The 23265-nt window shown below is 42.1% G+C and overlaps 2 protein-coding genes and 1 long non-coding RNA gene across 5 annotated transcripts; 1 reads left to right on the forward strand and 2 right to left on the reverse strand.

The window, feature by feature from the left end:
* Positions 1-3142: 3142 nt before the first annotated feature.
* On the reverse strand, positions 3143-3583 carry LOC120321144. Its single transcript, XR_005560724.2, has 2 exons — positions 3319-3583; positions 3143-3254 (listed from the first exon to the last, which is right to left on the reverse strand). It is a non-coding gene; the product is annotated as an uncharacterized LOC120321144 (long non-coding RNA).
* A 5957-nt stretch (positions 3584-9540) lies between these two features.
* On the forward strand, positions 9541-11075 carry LOC6530444 (uncharacterized protein DDB_G0271670). 3 transcript variants are annotated; one of them, XM_002091324.4, is made up of 4 exons: positions 9541-9623; positions 9696-9773; positions 10378-10633; positions 10698-11075. In XM_002091324.4, exons 2-4 carry the CDS (start codon positions 9713-9715, stop codon positions 11011-11013), a joined length of 633 nt encoding a protein of 210 aa, XP_002091360.1. In that variant the 5' UTR covers positions 9541-9623; positions 9696-9712; the 3' UTR covers positions 11014-11075. The 3 variants fall into 3 exon arrangements, with proteins under 3 accessions (XP_002091360.1, XP_039228748.1, XP_039228747.1); XM_039372814.2 differs by having other exon boundaries at positions 9552-9616; XM_039372813.2 differs by lacking the exon at positions 9541-9623 and having other exon boundaries at positions 9632-9773.
* A 7869-nt stretch (positions 11076-18944) lies between these two features.
* Positions 18945-21121, reverse strand: LOC6530445 (glucose 1,6-bisphosphate synthase). Its single transcript, XM_002091325.4, has 2 exons — positions 20090-21121; positions 18945-20013 (listed from the first exon to the last, which is right to left on the reverse strand). The coding sequence occupies exons 1-2, from the start codon at positions 21015-21017 to the stop codon at positions 19055-19057; spliced, it is 1887 nt and encodes a 628-aa protein (XP_002091361.1). The 5' UTR covers positions 21018-21121; the 3' UTR covers positions 18945-19054.
* Between the last annotated feature and the right edge of the window lie 2144 nt (positions 21122-23265).

Consider the following 23265-nt stretch of genomic DNA (forward strand, 5'->3'; position numbering starts at 1 on the left):
AGAAAAAAGAACCCACCACCATCCTATGGCATCCTAATGGGAGCGAGCGGGAGCGAGAGCGAGAGAGAGAGAGCAGCCCCCTAGGAACGGTGCGAATGGAACCAACGCAACGCAACGACGTCCCCAATCGAAGGGGGCGTGTGTCTAGGATCTCGGTTTTGGGATCTCGGGTCTCCATTTCAGCTTTGCTTTATTCTCTATTCCCAGGCACCTTCGGTTCAGCTCTTTTGGGAAAGCCAAGTGTCAACGCCTGCAAAGACAAAGCCAAAGCCAAAGCCAGTAAACACAAGGCTCCAAAATGCAAAACACACAAGCGAAACTGTAACTAAAACCCACAACTAAAAACCAAAGTCTCTGGGGAGCCCAAAAGGCAAATGGCATTGTGTGCGGTGCTCAAACCTGATTGGCCAGTTGAGCGCGCGACTTCAAGAGAGAGCGGCGATTCTCTTTAGCTGTCGGCAAAGCAGTTCAAAAGCCAAGCAGCGCCTAGCTACGTGGAACGGTAGAGGGATATTGCAACTGCATATTTGGATGACTAGAAATATTCAGTCGTGAAAATGGAAAAACTGCAGCCATAAGTCCTTAACTTCAGGAAATTAATAAGTTTATGTTTAATAATGATTGATAATTTTTTTTGTCACAGTTTTTATTAAAATTCATATTATTATATTATATTATTAAATTCACTTGAGAGAAATGAAATAGAAAAAACCAACAAATAAATAGGTCGTATATAGGACATTCTAAAATTTACCTGATGTTTAAGTTTGTAATTCATTTATGTAATTCATTTTCTGATATTAAATATTAGTTATTGTACATATTAGCGTACTTCCCTTTATAACTTGACTTTTGTTTTACTATTGCTGTGAGCACATACTTGATTAGTCATCATTTTCGGGTTTAACCCTTTTGACTTTCGCACATTATGCAGGCCGAAGAAGTTGTCAAACACTGTGGAGTGCCCATAGGCATACCCTCCACATTCCCCTTCCACATGCCCCTTCCTCTTCCTTCAGCAAGGGATTAGTTACCGGGACCGCCCACAAAATTTTCACGCCTCGTTAGGAGAAGAAAAGGTGAAAAGGTCAGGGGATGGCAGTGGTTTTTGAGGTTCTGGGTTCACATGAAAAACAATTTGCATTTTCCGCATTTGCGGTTTCTGCCTGTGACCGATTGAATGAACGAGGGAAAGAGAAAGAGCGAGAGAGAGAGAGAGAGAAAGAGAGAGAGGGAGAGATTGTTTGACTTTTCCGTGAATTAATTTGTGGGGCGTGGTAATCTCATTAACTTCTGACAAGGCTCGAAAACTCCGTTAACCGAAAGACGGCAACTCTTTTTTCCGAAATTTCCGAATTTTCCCCACTCCCACACTTGTTGGTCTATTTTTGAGAAGCTGAGAAGTTCTGGAAACATTTCCCCAGAGCTGAGGGCACAACAACTTTATGTGTAAATCAGAGGCGAAAAGAGCAGACAGAAGATGTCCCCAGACATCGCTAATTAACCAAAATACCCAGAAGCAAATTCCACACCCTTTGACAAATAAATTTTCTTTTTCCGCAAAGGTGAAGAAAATTCCCCGATCCAAATGCCGTGGTCCGCGTGTTCGATTAACCCCTTTTATCGCGCCCAATTCTCAGTGGACTCAGTGGAGTTTTCCCGGCTGCGACAGCTGTCATGGAACGCCATGTGACCCCTTAACCCATGCCACCCCCTTTTGATGGTGATGCCCCCGGAATTTGAATCAAATTGTTTACAATTGGATTTACATGGCGCTGGACTAGCACTAGCCAATTGCTAAATAATTTGTTGGTACATTCTCCGGACTTGATTTTCACCCAACCCCTATGGTGACTTATGGATAGGGGATTACGGAGGGTTGGGAAAGTGACAATCGGCAGGACTCTCATCACCACAATTACACTTTTGTCAATTAGCCGGAGGCTTGACTCTTTGGCATAAATAAGCGGATTTGCGGCTTACGGATTTTATAATCAGTTACTGATTACATACAGGTTGATACTTATGTATATACTGCAAATAACACATTAAACATCGCCATACAAAGTTCTTAAAAGGTGGAGAAACGCATATTCACTTATCCCAAAATAGAGTATGTTTACATTGAGGTCATTAAATAAACGCTTTTATATGCCTTCATATTGGTACTATGAAGAGACTTACACTATGTCTATAACCTCTTCCATTTCCGATTTCCTTGAGGAAAACCTCACCCCTTTCCAGCGACTTCACATCCTGCGCCATCTTGAAAGAAACCATGAATAATTCCAATATGCAAACTGAGTCGCATGTAAATGTCCCATTTGTCACTCGTAAACAAAAAATAAAGCAGGAAAATGAGAAGGAGCTGCAGGCGAGGATCTGAACTCCGTCCATATGCAAGACATTCACAGGGTCATAAATAGGGGCGAGCGGAGGAAATTTGAGGCGCGAACATTTTAATTAGTTTCCAGCTCTTACTCTCAAGTGTGTGTCCTTTGGTTCCTGGTTCCTGGGGCCAGGACACTTATGCAAATTACCCGGGGCCCCGACTAATGAGAGGGGCGAGAGCGGCTAACACACCGTGGAAATAAATCATATTTAGTTACAGATGGAGGGAAAATCATTGCTTGATTTCCACAAGTCATCATCGCCGCATCATTGTCGTGAGGAAATTCGGGGGAATTTCGGTTTATTCTCCACGGACTGTGCACATCCACAGATGCCAGCGATTCATCCAAGTACGTACGACATTGTTGCATTGTCTGCCGATCGCAGACCACCAAAGTTTTCGATTCCTAGGAATTTTCACCAACCAGCCAGCCAGCCAACCAAGTAAGCTACCCACCCAACTGCACTTGCCGCAGTTTTGAAGCAAGTGCTCAAGTGTTTGCCACTCCATTTCGAGGGCAGCAAACTGGACTCGAGTGGCACGTGGCACGGGTAAAAAAGCCAAGTAAATTTAATTAAATTATCTCAAACACGTGTTTGGCCAACTGCAACGATTTTTGCCAAAACAATCGCAACCAGTTTAAATATTTACCCAATTCTCGGCCTAAACGTTCTCATGAGGGTAACTCCACTATATGTCTATGTAGAAAAAAAAAGGTTTCGTTTACATAAGAACAACAAAAGAGGTGGAGTCTTTAAAAACACAACAACCTTTCTTCAGATTTATTATTTCAACAAACAGAAGGTGAAACGTGTGGGTTAGGTGCACAATTTCTTCCCACAAACATTTTCGCACATGCCAACTGTGCGATGGGAAAAACCCGTTTATCAGTCGAATAAAAATCGCAAAAAATCATAAATATTTACAAGTCTCGCTTGGCGATCTCAGCCGTTCGATAAGCATTTTTGTGGCCGGTGAAAACAACGTGGCCATAAACATGAAATTATTTTTCAGTCTGGCCAAATATGTGGAATCCAACGCATCAAATGCGAGATTGGAAAAGTGCCGCTGGTACATTAACTTTGGCGCGACAAAAGATCGGTTTGTGGCCAAAAGTAGTTAGCCAAAATATCCAAAAATTAGTGAAGGGGAACTTAAATTTGATATAAAAATCAAAGATATCTTAATACAACGTCTGAAGTAGTATGCATTTAAATGAATATAAAATATAACTTTTGAAGTTGTATGCTTTTAAATGATTATAAAATCTTTAGTTTATATTTTTACAATATTATTGCATATAATTTCAAATTTAACTGAGTAATGCAGTTGCCTCAATATAGTTTTTCTTTAGTTTGCATTTTGCATTAAATTCCAAGTAGAAGTTTCCCCAAAATGTGCTGTAAACACTTCGATGTAAACTTTTATGAGCCGCTTGCCGTCGGAGAGGAATTCATGCATCTCATTTGGTGTTTTAGTGCAGCTCCCCGAGGGGCAACCCTGCCCATTTCCCATTTTCCATTTCCCACACCTCCGGCACCTGGAGAAGCGTGTCAGCATTGGGGATCCTCTGGAGAACCACAAAAACGCGAACCCACTCCTGTTTGAAGGAGGAATGAGCTGCGACACATTTACTAGATTAATTAGCTCATTTACGGTTGACAATGTCCGTGTTAATTCCCCAAGAATTAAATGATAACATCATGCGAAGTGGACGAAAAGGTGTTCTATGTGTCAATGAAATGGCTTGGCAAATGCCCGATGACACTAATACGTTTGTTTGTAGGGGCTTTCCACTGCGTTTAAGTAGGGGTAGTAGTAACTGAAGTGCAGCCGATTTGCATAATTTCAAGGACCAGCAAAGGACGCACCCTTCGCTATTCCGACGCCCAGCTAGTTTGAACCACTCACTCCTTCCCTGATCATCTCTTCTGCACCCCATCTCTGTGTTCCAACTCCCCCTTCTTCGAATACACAGAAAAAAATTACGCTTTATTGATAACAAACTTGAATAAATAATGATAATGTAACGAAGAAACTGAAGAACTGCAAGGTTATCTAGTTGCATGAAAGCTAACGTGCAACTTAAAAATAATTTCATATATAACATATATATTTTTAGCAGTGCACGCAGGCAGAAATATAATTTGACTTCATTATGCGAACAGTTGTTGCCTTTAGTTTTGGTAATTTATTTCAATTTTTTCAGTCCTCCGTTGTTCGAGGCTGCCGTGGGCAGCAAGGGGTTAATGCTCCTGCAGTGCAACCCCTGTAATAAATAAATATCTCGATCCTGCAAATGTTCATTTAACTGAAGTGTTTGTGTGTGTGTTTGGAGAAAATGCCTCAAATGTTTGGCTGTCACTGCCATTGTTGCAATTGTAATTTGTTTTTATTGTCGCTTCTTGTGAGCAGAACGAGGATTTCGGGTGTGGCCAAAAAGATGATTCTCAGCGGTCAAATCGAAAAGGTTTGTAGGCGAAAGGAACTAGCCTATCACAACATGGATGCCAGCATTCCTAATTAATTTTTGTGAAATTTTCAAATCTCATCGGACCCAAATAGAAATGAGGAAGCTGGCAGAAGGACTAAGGAAATCCCGAGGGTGCGACCTTTTTGGCCATTTAGTCTCAGTGTCGGCCGCAAACAAGCTGGCTAACAAACAAAAACAAACAAGAAACTGGTAACTGGTAACTGGTAACTGGTAACTGGCAAGGAACTAACAGTACAGGCCTTGGGCGTGTTTCGGTACTGGACATCTGCACTTTTGGTCAGACATTTTGGAAAATTATATACAAGGATATTGACACTTGTCTTCGTCTCATTCTCGACGGTTTCTCAGTAAAGCCAATCCTCTCGAAACTTCAGTTTCGTGCTCAGTCCTGCTCTAAAGGACATAACCATGCATATAAATTTGATTATTATTAAGTCGGGCACATTAGTGAGCATTTCTAATGAATGGAGTCGAGCTTGACTCCTTGTACCCCAAAAAAGGGTCTGCCCACAGACACACCCATCCACACTCACATTCGAGCTTGTTAAAGCCAATTTATAAATACTCAGGTTTATGGTTTTAAGTACTTAAATATTTAGCACACTTCTTGGCCTCAGACTGTCCCTCTCACTCTCTGCACTTATGAATATAACCCTCTCTTTCTCCACGTGTGTGAGGCTTTTATTCATAATTTATGCGTCCGCAGGGCGACACTCATTCGCTTGTAAGTGAGTGTGGGCGTGAGTGCACTCATTACGCAGAGGATGTCCTTAAAGGTAAATGAGCAACTTTAATTTAAAGCGGGCGTATATTGCTGAATGGGTAGGTAAAACGTACTACGTTTTCCCTTAACTCCTTTAGTTCTATGTATATATAATACAATAGCTGTACTCCTATCTATCACTCCTGATTCATAACCGAAGCATTTTTTCCCAATTATCCAACACGAAATGAGCAAATTCAATCGGTCTAAGTGCTATATAGACCACTTCCCCCTTTTGAACTTCCCCCATTCAAATTTTTGGAGAACATTATGCGCTGCCATCAAAGTGACCTGATTAATGAAGCCATTCCGATTCCGATGTTCAGCTTAGCGATTTCAATTATCGGACATGTAAGGCGGGGTTGCATTTACAAGGGGGGTGGGTGTGTGGGGTGCATGGGCGTTGCAGACGACCGCCGATTAGCACGTGGCACTCGTTCCGTTGCCAGCCAAATCGCAGGAAGCAAACCAAAACGCAAGGACACGTGGCAGGAGCGCAGCTTCCAAAGATAAACATAATTATGCCATACGGAGGCCACACGGAGGGGGGGGGGGGGGGGTTTATGGCAACGGAAAGTTGGCCAATCTGATAACACGCAACGAGATTTGTCATCATCAAACAAAGTGGGCGTGAAAATTGCGGATGAAAACCAGCCAGGGGATCTGATCGCCAGGAAGGAAGCACGCGAATGTAAGGATGTAAGGATGCAAAAGGACACGGCGCAAGGCTTCCTGCCCGGATGCAATCATGTCCAAGGCGTGTGCGCGAAATATCCTTTGTTTGCGTTTCCCAGGACTCGGAAAAGCGGGCCAGCAAAAGAGCGAAAGACAGTCGGAAATAATTGCACAGCAGCCAGGATAATAAAGATACTCGTGGTCCAAGTACATTATCGGAATTGATACGCCAGCTATATCTGGCATATGCTAGTCACAGTAGCTGTATAACCTCAGAGGGCGAAGTAGGCTGGCAAATATTCGAGATTCAGGTCGCGTTTGTTCGCCACCAACCTCAATGCATTTCACTTTGTCGTTGACTATCCACATACACTGCGATAAAATGCATATTCTAGTAAAGGTCAAAGAGATCAATGAGGATTATAATATACTTACAAAATTTGACATTTTAAATAATATTATTTATATATTTATTTATATTTTTTTTATTGCAAGCTTTCAATCCATACTTTTGTGCTTTGTTAATATGAGATTTATATTGAGAGTTATGTTTGTAAGTAACATTTAGATATAGAATGAACAGTTCGCCATTGAATGACATTCTTACTTAATCTGCGTTGACTTTTTAGCCTTAGTTATTATCTTATTTTCCAGTGTAACTTCAATTCCTCTGACCATCACGTAGTTCATCAGTCAGCTTCTCCTAGCCTTTTGTCCTCGTTCCCCATTAAAGTTTCATTTGGCCGAGGCCACTTGGCATGCCAGAGCGTCACTTTTGACCTGGCTGAAAGGATACTAATCATAGCACAGCCTCCACGAGCAACGTACTCTGCACATCCTCATCAGCCTGATTGCGAAAAATCACTGGAGAAATCAGGCGAGGTTCGTGATTCCATGCTGACATATCTGGTGAAGTGGATTTTGAGTGGGTTTTTCCAGCACACACATTCAAGTGACAATCACAGTCAAATTTTTTCGACTCTTTTCTGTATTTTTAGGCGAAAAACAGAAGACCTGAAAAACATTGAAAATCAATTTCGCTTGAGGGAGGTTGATGCTAAAAAGCATATTGTCATGTGGCCCCCAATCCGAAAAATGTGAAACATTAAACAGATTTGGCCTTCCAATTTGGTTATATTATTTCCTTCAGCTGTTTCAACAATTCATATTTTCCGCTGATCCCCAGAGATGCAGGGAAATCATCTATGAAGACTAAAGAAAATCAAATGGTACTTTATTTGCTCTTTAAATATTTCGTTTTATAACTTGTTAGTTGAGTATCACAGGCAGGGTAGTGGGAAAAATTAAAACAAAACATCCAAATAGTTGGCCGTAAATCAGACGGGCAGCGAAGCCAGTTTTGGCACTTTGGCCAGGATCTAATACCCATGTCCTATGTCCTGTCTGGCGATGAAAAAGAGGGCGGTGCTCCGTGTCCCAAGTCGGCTGTCAAACATAATCACCTTGCCCCACCCCCCACCATCAGTTCTATTCTCAAAGGAAATTTATGTTTTTTATATGGACGGCGAGCAGAGACAAAAGTCTGTGTGTGTGTACAAAATATATTATTTTGCTTTTTACCCGCCCCCTGCCCTCTCATTTTTTAACACATTTTGTAATTTCAACACGTTGCCACGTTCCGCAAAAGTTTCTTCTCCTCCAAAGTGCCCACCAATTGCAGTGCCAGCCGCCTGTCCACCACTCGTATTGAGACTCGGACTCGGATTCGGATTCGGACATGGATCTGGACTCGGATGATTAATGGTTCCGGGTCGCCGGACAGTCTCCGAGTTGGCTGGGCCAAATAATAAATCGTTCAAATCGGCTGGGGATTATTTTTCCTAGTAGGCGGCGGCCAGCATTTTGCTCTGTCACCATTTTTGCGGAAAAAAATTGAATTTCTCCTTGTCTTGTTCGTATTCAATATTTGTACATATTTTTGCCAACGAACGTGTGCGAAATTCAAAAATACTTCTGCTCAAAAAGTGGCAACAAATTTGTGGGTTTCAATTAGATTAATATAAATCCAAGGAATTGAATTTTTTGATGTGTTAAAAAGAAAACCGAATGGTGGTTGTGTATTGGCTTAAGTAGTGCGTGAAACATTGCTAATATTTTACTGATAAATGTACATACATGTACATGTCTATTTAATTGTATTTGTTAGAAATTCCCTACTTTGTTTCCCCAACACGTAAAAAATGTGTATGCGCAGTTTAATTTTTGTTCGACAACTTGGTTTTATTATAAATTTTATCAACAACGCATCATTATTTTAGGCAAATAATTGAGCAACTTATTTTAAAAACCGGTTAACGAATTTCCTGGAATACACATGTATGATAATGTAAAATTAAATAACAACATTTGTTTTCATTTGGTCGAGCACAATCCATCGAAAACCCCATCAAAACCAGTTAGGTTTCGAACAGATGGAGCGGTAAAACCGAGCTGGACATAATATTATTATTAAAATTCACAAAATATTATAATCTTTGGACGCATGCCAGCCATTAAACAAATGAAGGCAAATACATAGTTTAGCTCTATGCTCGGCAAAGTAGAATGTATGTATGCTAGGTGTTGGCCACGTTGTAATCAGGTTATTGCCCCAAGGCAAAGAGAAGAAGTTTGAGAAGTTCTTTATCGCCAAACACGAATAGGGTCAAAAACAGAGCTCAAGGCGCAGACTGGCTGAAACCAACAATAAGGAAGAGTGAGGGCACTTGGCCAATTTACACGAGCTGGCCAAAACAGCTTGGCTCGTTATTCGTTCATAGGCGTTCGAATGAATATATGCACATATAATGCGAAATACAAATAAAGTGAAAACAAACAGAACAGAAATCCCCCAGTTGGCGCTTGGCTGCTTCGTCATGTATTCCTCATAATCATTAACTTTTGGGTGGATTTATTTGTGAGATAAACTCTGCTGCGGAGAGAGAAAATTAACTGAGAGTTGCGATGTTATTAAACCTTATGAATCATGTGGCTTAACTTAACGTTTATGAGCCACAGTCGGAGGTTTTCAAGAACTCTAAAAGGCTGGCTCTTATTTGATTGTATTTGTTTATTGTTGAGTCTACCGGTGAAGTTATTTGCCCAACTCTTCTGCTTGTTTGACGGCTTCTGCTTGTTCTTCCAGCTTTAGATGATAATGATGTTGATGGGTCGCACTGCGTCAGCGTTCGAAATTTCCATATATAAGCGCTAGGGAGTCGCACCGCGAGCTTAGTCGTTTTGGAACTTTTCACGCGTTCGCTGCCTCAGTCTTTCGTTTCGTTTCGTCTTTGTGAGTGGTGAGCCACAGATAAGCCCCTGCAGATCCCCGCCGAATTACCCCAACTAAGTGCCCAAGTGTGTTCTTACAGATCCATTCCGCTTAACAATGAAATACGCTGTGATTGCCATCGCTCTGTTTGCGATTTCTGCCGCCTCGGCCTCTTCCGGTGAGCAAAAAAGCAATTTAAGTATAATTAGAGGAGAGCTTAAGCCACATTATGCAGTTACATCATCGCTAGCCAGTGCTGCTGTAGTGTTTATTATTAATTAAATTAACAAGTCGGTCGACGGCTGTGAGTATGTTAATAATAGCCAAAAACCTATCGACCCATCCGGATACCGAAACTGGTTTGTGAAATTCGCTAGCTCATTAGCTTTGCGACAATGTTTGCCCAGCAAAACTTTCCGCACAATAATTTGTTTTTTATTTTATTAAGATTTGAATAATATGGCTATTCATATTCGCATTAGGTTTAATTATTCACGCGATCGCTGAGTGGACAAACTTTCACGTTCGGAAAAGAAATTGCCTTTGTTGACTGCTTAAGATATAAGTATAAGCATACTTTTGGGATTATCATTGGTTTTGATAGATGATAGAACGTTTAATTTTCTTTTGTGTGAGCTATATGCTATGATTCATGGGTTTTTATATATGTCATTAATACAACTTCGTGGTAAATCACCGAGAGGTTTGAATACAGTCCAAGCTTTAGATATACTATATAGATACATTTCAGATACTTACCTCTGAATTCATTACGTTCTCAGCTGGCCAGTTCTTGCCCCGTGCCTTCTTCACCTTGGACTCGGAGGGTCACCCGTCGGATGTCCACCCCGTTAATGGCCATCTGCTGAGGCGTCTGCGTCGCCAGGTGTTTAGTTCGTCATCCTCGTCATCATCCTCCTCATCCTCCAGTGGAAACGGAGGTACCTATACCTACGCCTCGCACTCTGTTCAAAATCCCGATGGCTCCATTCAAGCGGGCAGCTCTTACACCCAGCAGAATGCTGCTGCCGTGCCTGCGTAAGTTATCTTAAAAATGAGCACATCCATTGATGCTTACTAATGATCGTGTCAATATTTACAGGAGTGTGTCCCTTGATAGCCGTGTTGGCGAGGACTCCCCCACTGGAAACTATAATCCCAGCTCCAACAACGGCCCATACAACAACGGCGCGTACAACAACGGCGCCTACAACAGCGCTTCGAACATCAACACCATCAACGCATTTGGATCCCTCAGTAGCTCACAGCAGAGCTACGGATCCGGAGCCGTGCCCGTCACCCAAATCCATCAAACCTTGACCACCATCGATGCTAATGGCAAACAGAAAATGACCACCATACATGGAGCTACCGATGACAGCGGTGTTCTTAACGTCCAGAAGACCGAAACCAATTAAAGTGGTTAGAACATAGGTTTTTTCGAATGTAAACTTTTATACATTAAAGTAATGTAAATTAAGAGAGGCGTTGGCTTGTTAAATGGATATTTTCTGAGCTCACCCGTTCAGTTACTCTCTAAGAACTTACTTTTATCTCACTCACCATTTCGTTTGCTCGATTAATTGCTTCCAAGTGGGCGCACTGCCACGCCCCTTGCAGATGTCTCAGCTTATTCACTGCGGTTTCAGCATTGGAAGTGCTCTTTTTTTTGCACACTCTATATGATTGCATCCCACATACCATATCCATGAATCCTTCTACCCTGTAACCTGCATCTGCATCTCCATCCTATATCCTTCATCCTCTTTCACTTCAAGCTTAGTCTCGCAGCAAAAAGTGATGGATGATTCGAGGGAGCCAGGGGCGTACGTGGCCTTTGGTTCAGGGGGATTAACGCGAGTATGCACTGTACAGTTAGTAGAGTTGGAACATCGTGAAAAAATAGTTTTCAAAATAAAAAAGGCATATATTACCTATTAAAAAGTAAACTATCTCAAAAGACAAGACAGGATACTACAACCTCTTCGTTGCCTTTTCAAAATTTATTTAAGATCGTTTGAAATCTGCAATAATGTGGGAATATTTTAGAAATAATGGTCTACCATTGTTTAGTTCAGATCATATATGTATGTATACTACTATACATAAATAATAACCCCTGTAACCCCTATTATACCGCGTACGCCACTGCCGGTTAGAAAGAGATGGGCGATGTGCCGAGTGCTTGCAACGCTGAGCACAAACAATTGCCGGTGGGCGTGTTTTGGGGGCGTGGCAGGCAGTGTTGGTAAATGCTCTTAGTGTATTAGGTCAGCGAAGTGGAACCTCACAGCCTCCAAGGCTGTTAGCGCTGATTAAAAAACTACTGCACTCCAAGACAACAAAAGCGATGGTGACAATAACTACTAGTCTCACCAGGAAGAATATGAATGGGGAAAATGGGGAATAATGCGTAGAAGAAGGCACGATGTGAGATACGCAACAAGATGTGAATATGAGATTTGCTTGGGGAATTGCCGAAATCTCAACAGGTGCACGCACTTTTGAACACACACTCCATCTCTCTCACACATTCATGCAAATGCCGAAAAGTTTGTGGTAACTTCAGTGTGATGAAGTGAGCGCGGCAGCTACTGCCGGAAAGTTTTTAATTATTATAATTAATTACTTTGATCTCTGACTGGAAACTCGCTCCTTCTCGCCGCTATTAATTTACTTGATTAAGATGAGGTTTTTCCCGGCTGCTTTGTTAAAATGTATCTCACATAATTGGGAATGTGTAATGAATTTACTTTTTCAGCGAGATCTGCGCTGACTGTGATAGATTTTCATTAGAGCATGGTTGGCATGTGTGGAGCACGGATAAGGGTTAATTTGGGGAGGACTACCACCAAAAGGTTAAGGAGTTCTGGGGTTGGAGAGATTACTCCATCATAAACACACGAATCTTTCAACTTTGCATAAATTATGATTTGCTTTAGCACAATTCGGAGTTCCTTGGTGAACATTTAAGCAAGTTGAATAGGTATCTTCATTAGAATATTTACCTTTGAGAAAACTAAGTAGAATGAACATACTTAATAACTAAAAATAGTTGATGGCTCATTCAAGTTTGAAGTGCACGACTCAATCTTAGCCAAACCATCTACCACTCTTTCAATCTAAAATCAGGTTTCAGGTATTATGCCATCTCTCATCCTCTTCTGCCACTCTTTTCAATCAAACTCTAGGCAAGATATTCTTAGGAATGGCATATCACTTATATACTTAAGACACTTCCAAATTATTTGAATTTATCTTATCTTAGGGCAGCTAGATACTAAAAATCAATTATCGCTGGCTTTAAGCAGTGAATAATTAGTGGCTTTCGCGGTCTTCAATGAAAGCTTAATTCTTGAGAGCTAGATAAAGAGGGAAATCGAAAGAACATGTTTCAGTTGGCGTGCTCTGAATTTTCGATGAAACGGTACTGTCGCAAAAAGCAATTCTTCTGCTTGTTCTTGCACCATTCCAGTTGAAGAATCGCCCGCTGATTGATGGGGAGTCAAGCGGAGACAGCGGACAACTTGCAACAAATTAAGCTTCTTGTGTGGCCAAGCGTTGCGGTAGATCGACGCCACCTGGTCAGGTAGCCACCATCACCACCACCACCGCCATCAGCCTGCCTCTGCTCCATCTACCCTAGCTACACTCTAAAAAAAGGCTGGGCAGTAAGATGGGTTCATTTACAGATTAGCTAATTATTTTTCCTTTGCTTCCGCGAAGAAACAAGGTAGAAAAATAATGCAAGAAAGCAATGTTTGCATTTCGGCGAGGCATCATTGCAATTTCCATTTTCTTCAGTGTACCTGTGCCTTACCCCTTCCTCCAGCGTTCCCATCCCATTGGCATTTTCCACGGAGTGACCACCACCGGCGATGCCTAAATTCAGTTGGACACGAGCGCCAATGCAGCGATCAAGTGACATTTTATTGTCGGCAATCCTTGCTTTGCCTTGTGCTTTTTCTTTTTCGATGCTTCTGCTCGTGTGCTTGTGTGCTCGTGCTTTTTGCTTTTGCTGTATTTGCTATTTAGAGGCATGAAAGCAGCGACGGATAATTGACAACAGTTAATTCCATTCCATTGATCGCTGGAGCGTTGAAATGTCGCAAATTTAATTATTGAAGCCGCACGCTGCCAGTTCCACAGGAATCCTCCTTCTGACTGTGGGTGGGCAGAAATGTTAGGAGTCATGGAACATGGGCGTCGTCTAAATGGAGGGTAAGTATGGTACTAGATGATGTAACTATAAGAAGAAGGTTGATGAAGTACAATAGTTTGCAGCAATTGGCATATAACGTATATCCAAAATTGTTTCAGAAAACTAAATTGTTCTAACAAGCATTTTGTATACTATCTCATAATAAGTCTCTATATATTATATGTGGATCATGTGCTAGCCTGTTTTTTTGTTTTTATCAAGTAGTTCATTTATACACATATACATATCTCTATCCTATTATTCATAATTTGATTATGAATCATTCCAAAAATAGATATATTAAACACTCTGTAAGTTTTTCGGCAATGCATCTTATGTTTAAGCCCGAATTTTTATTGTTTCGTATTTGGGCCACCTTTTTTGGCTTCCATAAAGAGCGGCAGTCTTAAGCACTCTTTGGCATTCATGCCAGGAGCAAACAAAAAGGTTCAGAAGAGACAGGTTCGAGAAGCAGAAGGATGTGCAGGTGGGTGCCGTCAAACGAAAGCCAAACAAAACGAACTGTTTCCTGACAAATTTCTGTCATTTCAACTGGAGCTGGAGCTGAAGCTGGAGGATAAAGCTGGCAAAAAAGATGGAAAAAAATGGAAATGGATCTGCAAAAAAGGAGTCCAACGATTTGTGCAGTCATCGGAAGCGGAAGCACCGCCAGGATTCCGTGCATCCCCTTCGCCCACCTCCGTTGACCAAGTGACGAGGACATTCTGTCCACGGCGGGAATGAAGGATAAAGGATACAGCTGTGTGAAGGAGGCAGAGTAAAGCGCTCTGTTGACTTAAATCGTTTAGGTAAAGTTAAACAACTTGTTCCGTTAATTGTTAAACAATGCCCACTCGAAAGAGTGGAAAACGGAGAGTTTTCCTCGTTCCCCGGGAGATTGACAGAATCGCTGGGAATAATTGATGGAAAAACTGAAAGCAAACAAATGATGGAAATCTATGAGACTAAAGAAGACGATGCTGAATCGAATTTAAGCTACATTGAAATACTGAACATATGTATGCAATATTTACATATTCAGCTGCAAGTATCTAAAGCTTTGAAGGCTGCTGATAATATTTCAGAATAAATATAATATAAATAACCTTTGAAATATAATTATCCTTTACCAACCTTTTTGGACCTCCAACTATAATTGATGTTGCTAATGAACCCTTTTTCATGCAATATGTGCACTTTTCCGCCGCTTCAGTCATATGTTAGTGCTTTTCCACATGCGGGGGGTAATTGGAAGGTAGTGTCCTTGCAAAAGGGTGAAAATTCCACCCAAAATAATGGCAACAGAAATGAAAGCAACAACACAGCAGCGGGGATAAGAGCAATAGAATCTCCATATCCAGACACACATAGATTTCCGTTGCGATTCCCTTGAGGCATTTTCTATTCCATTCGCTTTCCTCGCAACTCTTTTTCAGTTTTCCACGCACTTTTCTGACCCTCTCCCCCGAAAATTCCCTTCCTCCACAAATGGCTTGCAACGACAGCCTTCAACAAACATAAATCTACGTTTTCATACGTATTTAGACAGTTTTTCGTGATATATCGAAAGTTTAGTGACACTTAAAAAGTTAACATTTATGCTTCAGCGTATGCTTCAGCGTAAAATAAAATAATGACCACAACCATTTTTAGAATTTTAAAAAACATAAAGCTCTTATAATTATTATTCATTTTTTCCCATTAAATAAGAATGACTGTTAAGAATTTAAGCTATCACAATCAACAAGCAAAAAAAAGCTAAAACATTCAGATGCCGTCGATAAAGCAGTTCAGTTCTCTTTGAATTCTGTGTTCTCTTAGTCGCGCCAAATTTCTCTTAGCCACAACAGTTGCTTCTTATTGGCGAAAGAAATTAGAGCAAAAAAAAAACACCAACTGACCAAATAGACTTTGGAGTTTTCTCAAGGCAATTAAAAGTAAAAAAAAAACAAAATATTTATTTGAAATATTCATACAGCTGCGTCACATAGAAAAATCATGCAAATTTGTAGTCTCGGCAAATGGGATCTTTTTAAATTATGAGCACATTTTCACTTCAAATTTGTCTAAAAAAATGTTATTTATTGCTGGACCAAACAAAATTAAAATGCATTACAAACAATTTGTTTACCGTGAAATCTGGAGGGTTGTGGCTGCTCGACAAAAAAATTGTAAGCAATGCATATTTAATTCATTATGTTTTTTTCTTTTTTTATGTATATCTACCTTTGGAGTTATTTAATAGAAATGTTCCGGCAATTAAGCTTCCGACGAATTTTACACTTTTGTGCACAAAAACAAAGTGAAAAAAACAGGACAGCATTTTCATTGTTTGCATATTTAATAAAGCTAATCAAAAACACGTCGCGCTCTCGCCGGATTCAAAAAATAAACCCCGATCCCTAGCCTTCAACCCGCCCGATTTGCCAGATTTTTAGGGGAGTGAGGCGCTGCAGTGACAGCATCCTTCACATAATTTATTGGCCAGCACTCAAGGACGCAAAGTCGGCGAAGATGGGCAAAAAAAAAAAAAATCAACAAACGGAATACAAACAAACGGATATCGAACAAAACTGTGAAAAACCCAGCGTGAAACCGCCGACCGGCAGCCAAACTAATTTGTTGTCATTTTTATGCGACAAAAACGAAAACAATAAAGCAGTAAAAACAAATTGTTAGAACGAGATGCGGCGAGGGGGGTGAGCGGCAGGACTAAGGACGACGATCCTTGCAGCTGCCACAAAACTGATGAATTATTGATTGCATTAATAGTTATTAAAGCACTGGAAAGTGTACTTTGCGCAAAGGAAAGGGAAAACTAGAAAATATATTTAATAAAAAAACACAGTTCAATTGACTTAAATACGTTCTTAAGTCGTTTTTAAAATATTTATTAAGTTGCTGTAATTTTCAAAAGGTATTACAAATATTTATGTATAAAAATATTCAATAAAAATTAAAAGAATATTATTTTCGGGACTTCTTGAGAATAGTTTTAATACCAGATCCATATATTGTACTTACCAGATGTTAACTATTAAAAAACTTAAAGCTAGCTTAACAAATACAAAATGGTCATGATCTAATTTACCTTTGTTTCCACTTAGTGAGCCTTAACTTTGGCTAAATACTTTAGGCGACAACCACTTGATGTCACTCCGCTATCGATGTGCATAATCCTGTGATTATGATCTCGAAACGTCCTCCCTCGGAACCGCAGGAAATCGGGTGTAACGAAAAACAAACAGCAAATAAGGACTCGCCGCAGCGGAAGTCAACAAATGCTCTTAATTAACGATGCTGAACACCAGAAATTTCGAGTGTCAACTAACAATTTGTGGGTGCCTGTGTGCTTCGTCCTGTGGCACTCGTTAGTCGAAAGGATTTTCGCGCATATGGACTGAAATTGATGATGTGAGCAAGTGGCACGTAATCAATTTACCACCGCTCGCTTCACTTCGAATGCGAATTTAAGATGCCATTGTCCCAGTGCCGCTGGCACCCCGTATTTTTTCCTCTTTCGTAGCCTTTCGAGGTCCAAATCGAGGGTGGTTGTACGGTCGCTCCTCATTACGACGGACTTTGAGCTGGTGTAACAGTATATCCACAACATATGTGCCACAAGGATGTGCCAGGATGTTGAGCGTCCAATTGGTGAACACGGCGGCGGTTGCAAGCGTCAATGTGCATGGCAAACGGATTAAAATCAAATTTCTGCGGCTGCTACATTATTATATCATGTAGCCGATTATAAATTTATTGTTGCTCTTCAATGTGTAGCACCCAAACTATAAACTATATATAATATATAGATGGTATATTACTTCACCCAAACTCCATTAAACTCGCGAATATATAAGGTATTTTTGAAGAACATGTACCTTAAATTATCCGAATGTTTATCGTTTAATTTGAGCTTCAGTAGGTAACTGATATGTCTGCTTCAATTCACCAAAAATCCATCCCCATAAATAACATAACTCACTCAATAACTGCGTCTTTACAACCCAAAACCCCTCGGTTACTTAGATGCCAGCATACAAATTTTGGAGTAACCCCAACCCGAAACGGATACCCATGCCAATCCCACCCACATGTGGGACATTCGCTTTATTTTGTTGATTTGCCGAGGTCCTGTGTCCTGCGTCTTATTTACATCGACTTTGGGTCGCCTTTTATGTTCCTAATGTCGCATAAACAGTGCTTAATAATGCACTAACCTTGGCGCATCGCCACTAACCGTGTAAAACGTGGCGGAACCCATCCAAAAACGAGATATAAAATGAAAAACAACAAAAAAAAAACAAGAAACCCACTCGTCGACAGGGATTAATATTTAATTCGTGTGCGTTTGGATACCGGTTCGAGTATGTATTTTAGGGAAAATTTAATGGCCACGGCAGAGGCAAGGATATCTGGAGGATATCTGTAAGTGGAGGATTGGGGAGGGAGGCGAACCTTTTGTCTTGAATGAAATTTGACTTGACGACGACCTCGGGGATCATCGCCGTGTTTACCTGGGCACTCGACATTTTAAAGGATCTGAAATATTCCGTTTGACCTGCTAAGCAAATAAGCAAATACGTGGAAAGCTGCCCCGAAAACCAAAAGTGAAACAATGAGACTTGGTTCACTCATAAGAGTATATGAACTGCAAACGACTTGGCCAACTCTTAATCACTGTTTTCATTATGTGAGCTGACTTTTGCTGAATCGCACAATCGGAAACGATTACCACACAATCAGGGGGGTGGAGCGGCCTGAAAACAAAGGGGAGTGTGGGTGGTGTGGATGGTGTGGGTGGTGTGGGTGGTGAAGGCACCCCCAGAGTGCAATTAGCAGGCAAACTATAAAATTTCACTGTTTGTCTTGCCAGATACTTTCGCTCGGCTAGAGATACAGATACGTTTGTGCGGTGGCAAAACAAAGGATGATGATGATGGCCATGTTTGGCCTCCTTCTTCTCGACTCACATAACCCACATGGTTTGGCAATTTCTCTGTACGCTTAATTGGCGTTCTGCGGCTTTTCCAGCTCCCCACCTCCAGCTTAGGCATTTTCACAGCTCTTTAATAGGTGAAACTAAGGGTTTCCCGGAAAAATGTAATGTTACCTAAGACTTTAAACTCTGAAACATTTACAGTCAGCTTTTAATATTTACACATCTATATTTTATTTTAAACCCTCTACTATCTTTCGCTTTAAAGATCATAAAAGAGCTGTTCATGTTAACAAAGTTTTTAAATTAAGATGCAAGTTCATTGAATCGTTGAGGCATCCGTAAGGCCATTCTCCTCGGGTTCAAGGAACTCCTCCACCACGGCATTGGTCATCCTGTTCAGCTTGTCGTGCAGCTCCTCCCACTGCTTCTCCTCCGGCAAGCCACAGATCTCCGCATTCAGCTTGATCTTGATATCGTTGGGCGCCGATCGCAGGGTGACCACATAGCCATTGGTGAAGGTAAAAGTAATCAGCTGCGCATCTGGATTGACCGGCATGCGAGCCTTTCCATCGCTGAAGGAGGTGTCCCGACCGGTGGTCAAATCCCGAATATGAATCACCTCGAATTCATCCTCCAGGATGCCCTTGGGATAGCCCTCTTCGTCCGTAAAGTTGCGCAAATGATCGAAGATGCTGGTGATTGTGTCCGCACTTTCGGCCACATAAACCGATGAGATCGACGAGTGGTAGCCATATGTATCGTAGATCTCCCTCAGCTTCTCGATCAGCGTCACATTCCTCGTGCTGCGAAGATAACAGGCCATGCTGGCCAACTGCATGGCAGCACCAATGCCATCCTTATCCGGCAGGCTCATCCCGAACATGTAGCCAAAGCACTCCTCGAACGCGAAGAGCACTGTCCTTCCAGACTTCTGCAGCTCCAAGGCGCGATGCGCCATCCAGGGAAAACTGGGCATGCCCTCTACAAAGATGAAACCCTCAACTCGCGCCATTGCCGCCAGGATGCGTGTGCTGAGCAGTGAGGCTATCATTATGCAATTGGACACGGCTGGCTTGGGTGTCCTGGTCTTGTAGTTCTCCAGTGCCCACCAGCCGAGCAGGGTGCCCAGTTCGTTGCCATTGAACAGCTTCCAGCGACCCCGCGGATCCAGTTCCGCCACAGCCAGGCGATCCACATCCGGATCATTGGCCAGCACCAAGGTGCAGTGCTCCGCTTCCGCCTTCTTTATGGCCAGCTTCAGCGCTTCCCTGCCCTCTAAGTAAGGACTCAAATTAAATCCTCTATTTCTAACCACATATGAGCAAGAACATATAGCTGAATCTTCACTCACCTTCCGGATTGGGCGAGATAAGGGTGGGAAACTCAGGATCGGGATCCTTTTGCTCCACCACGGGAATCACCGGCTTGAGTCGCGCCTGGTAGAAGGCTTCCCTCATGAAGGGATACCCCACCCCGTGAAGAGCCGTGTAGATGAACCTCAGCTGGCTGCACTCATTGGTCTCCAGGTAAATTGGGGGAAGAAGCTGCTTGAGCGTCTCGTAGAAGAGTGGGTATATCTGGCGATAGGGATCCTCCACGAGGGGATGGTCAAGCACCACCGACGTTTCCCAGGACGATGGCTTCGGCTCCAGGTTATTCATCATGTAGTCATGAATGCGCTGATCGTGCGGTGCCATCGCCTGCGCTCCATTTGTCCAGTAGACCTTGATTCCATTGTCTTCCTTGGTGTTGTGGGAGGCAGTGACCACGATCCCCGCCAGGCACTGCAGCGTCACGATGGTGAAGGGTATGAAGGGCGTCGGTGTCATCCGGGTGAAGAGATAAACCTTGAAATCGTTGTTCAGGAAGACGGCGGCAATGAGCTGGGCAAACCGCTTGCTATTGTATCTGCCATCGTAGCCAATGACCACGCCCTGCGTTTGCCTCTTCTGGATGCTCGGATAGGCATCGATGAGGTAGGCGCAGATGCCCTGGGCTACTTCGATGATCACCACATCGTTCAGGGAGTCGAAGCCAGCCCGCATCACGCCCCTCAGGCCAGTGGACAAATAGGTGATCCTGTGGCACAGTCTAACCCGCAACGCCTGCCAATCCTGATCCTTGACTGCCTCGGTCACCTGCTGCAGCGTCGCCTCGTTGCGGTCCCACATCACCCAGTTCTTGATCTGCAGATCGAGGTCCTCTTCGCCGGACAGCTCGAGCGTCTTCAGCAGCTCCTGTGGCGAAATCGCCGTTTTCCGCTTCAGCGAGATAGACATATTCTGGCCAAGATTTGCGAGATGACCTGGCTAACTGGAAATTTTGTTATTATGCTCACACTTTGAATTTCAGGATGAGTTTTAGCTCCCAGTTCTTACAATTTGACTTGTTCAGGAAAATTACCAAGTTAAAGAGCACAACGTTCATCTATTGTTTTATTTTCTTATACTAGACAGATTTGTTGGTTTTGCTGCATTAAAGCAATTTTCATAGTTGTAAAATGTTTTTTAGTCATCCATATTACTCAAATCCAAGTGGATAGCAAATATTTAAATAATTCTGCCTAGAACTTTAAATTAATCGATAGGGAAATTTTTATGAAAAATTCTCTTCTTGTATTAGCTAACTGACTGTTATGCTAAATACCTATTGTAAAGGTCCTTTCCCCTTTCCTCACCCACTGGCCGATTGAAAATTTATGGGTCCCACTCATTGCGATTTACGAGCCCCGTGAGGAAGACTCGAGCGGCTAAGCTCCATCAACCGCAAATTGATCCATTGGCCATTTGATTTGGCCAGGCCGGGATTTATGGCCTACGAGAAAGACGAGGAAAAGGGAAAGTCCTGATGTTCTGACGAGGCAGAGGCGAACACTGTCCGCATCAAAATCTATTGAAAATATATTTTATGGAATGTCCCAGCCTCTATGCCATAAACATGATTTCAATTTGTCATCAATTATGCAAAGCGAGTCGAGGAATGTGACCCACCCTCCGCCCACCAACTCCGGGAGTCCTTTGTCCACTGGAGTGGGTAATTTGCAGAACGGTAATTGGGTTACACAGGCGCATGCAACATTTATCAACCACCCCCCTGATTGTCTGATGTCCTGACCCCTGCTCCACACCCCTTTCGCACCCCCTCCACGCCCCTGCCGCCGGACATTTGCCCTCTGACACGTCAATTGCATTCTAAACATTCGGCGCAGAGCTCTCAGCTCCCCACAAAACCAAAGGCTCATCGGCATGCATCCGCCGCAGTGGCAACATTAGTCCTTGCACACGGACACACCCGCACACACATGGATACTCTCACACACACTCGCACACTGTTGCACGCGGTGGTCACACACTCACTCGAAATGCATTTCGCGTCAAATTGTCAGAGTGTTAATTAAAAATGGACACTTGAATAGGCAGCAAGATAGTCAAATCGCACACAGCTGCACTTTCCTCGCCGGCGGTTGTGGCACCAACATCCTGGCCCCATCCAAATGATCCTTCCCGTCGCCCTGCGAAAAGCTGTGAGGCTGAGGGAACTTGTAAAGCCTATGAAAGTATATGATTAGTATTCTTTGCCTTTTGAAGCTCTGAATTCAATAACTTACTATCTTAGTAACTTACTAAGTAGACATTCAATTTTCTAGGGCATATCTAATAAGTTCTTCTTACATACATACATATGTAAACCCCATTTGTTCAACACTTTTTTTTAAATTACATCACATTTTAAATTCCTTTTACTTGGAATGAAACTAAACCTGACAAGATTGATAAAAATGTTTTCTAAACATTAAAGGGAATGTACGATAAAAATATAGAAGCTGAGGAATTATTACATAAATTTTTTTACATTTTGGATTTACTGCCGGCGATAATCCTTTTTTTCAAAAAATACCTCAAAGAAGCGTCATAAAGCAATTAAGACGTTTTAAGTACAGTACAACATCTTGCCGTATCGAAAACCAATTTAGTACTTGATTTATGATCCTCTGGTGAGTGAACACTAATCGGTTTCCCCGGTCCTTCAGATGTCTCTATCTAGATTTGTTTTAAGTGCTCGGTGCTCGGTGCGATTTCCACATTTGCATAGCGACATCCTGCAGGCAATTTACTCTTAGAAAGAAGCCCATCCTGCGGCAACGAATATTGAGTGTTTACGGCCCATGGCTCCCCAGATACAATGGCAAAACCATCTCATTCCAGAATGCAGGATACCATATAATGCGTTTGCATAATTTTAATCGCTGGCTTCTGGGCTGCAGAATTGCTGTTGTGTGAATTTTTTATGGCACCCGCGAGTGTCCTGTGCGGCAGGATGAGTATGTGCGTATGATCTCCTGATTTTCAAGTCGAATAACTAACGCTATCGAAGCTATTAAAATGCTAATCTAAAGTATTTTATGGCAGGCAAACTCTAAAAGAAAACTCCACCTTCCACTGAGGCGACATACCAGGACATACCACCCAAAAAAAAAAAAAACAAAATCGCAGGACAACCTGCTACCGTTACGTTCCTTTGAAATTA

The sequence above is a fragment of the Drosophila yakuba genome, chromosome 2R (genome assembly GCF_016746365.2).
Source record: "Drosophila yakuba strain Tai18E2 chromosome 2R, Prin_Dyak_Tai18E2_2.1, whole genome shotgun sequence".
Classification (NCBI taxonomy): domain Eukaryota; kingdom Metazoa; phylum Arthropoda; class Insecta; order Diptera; family Drosophilidae; genus Drosophila; species Drosophila yakuba.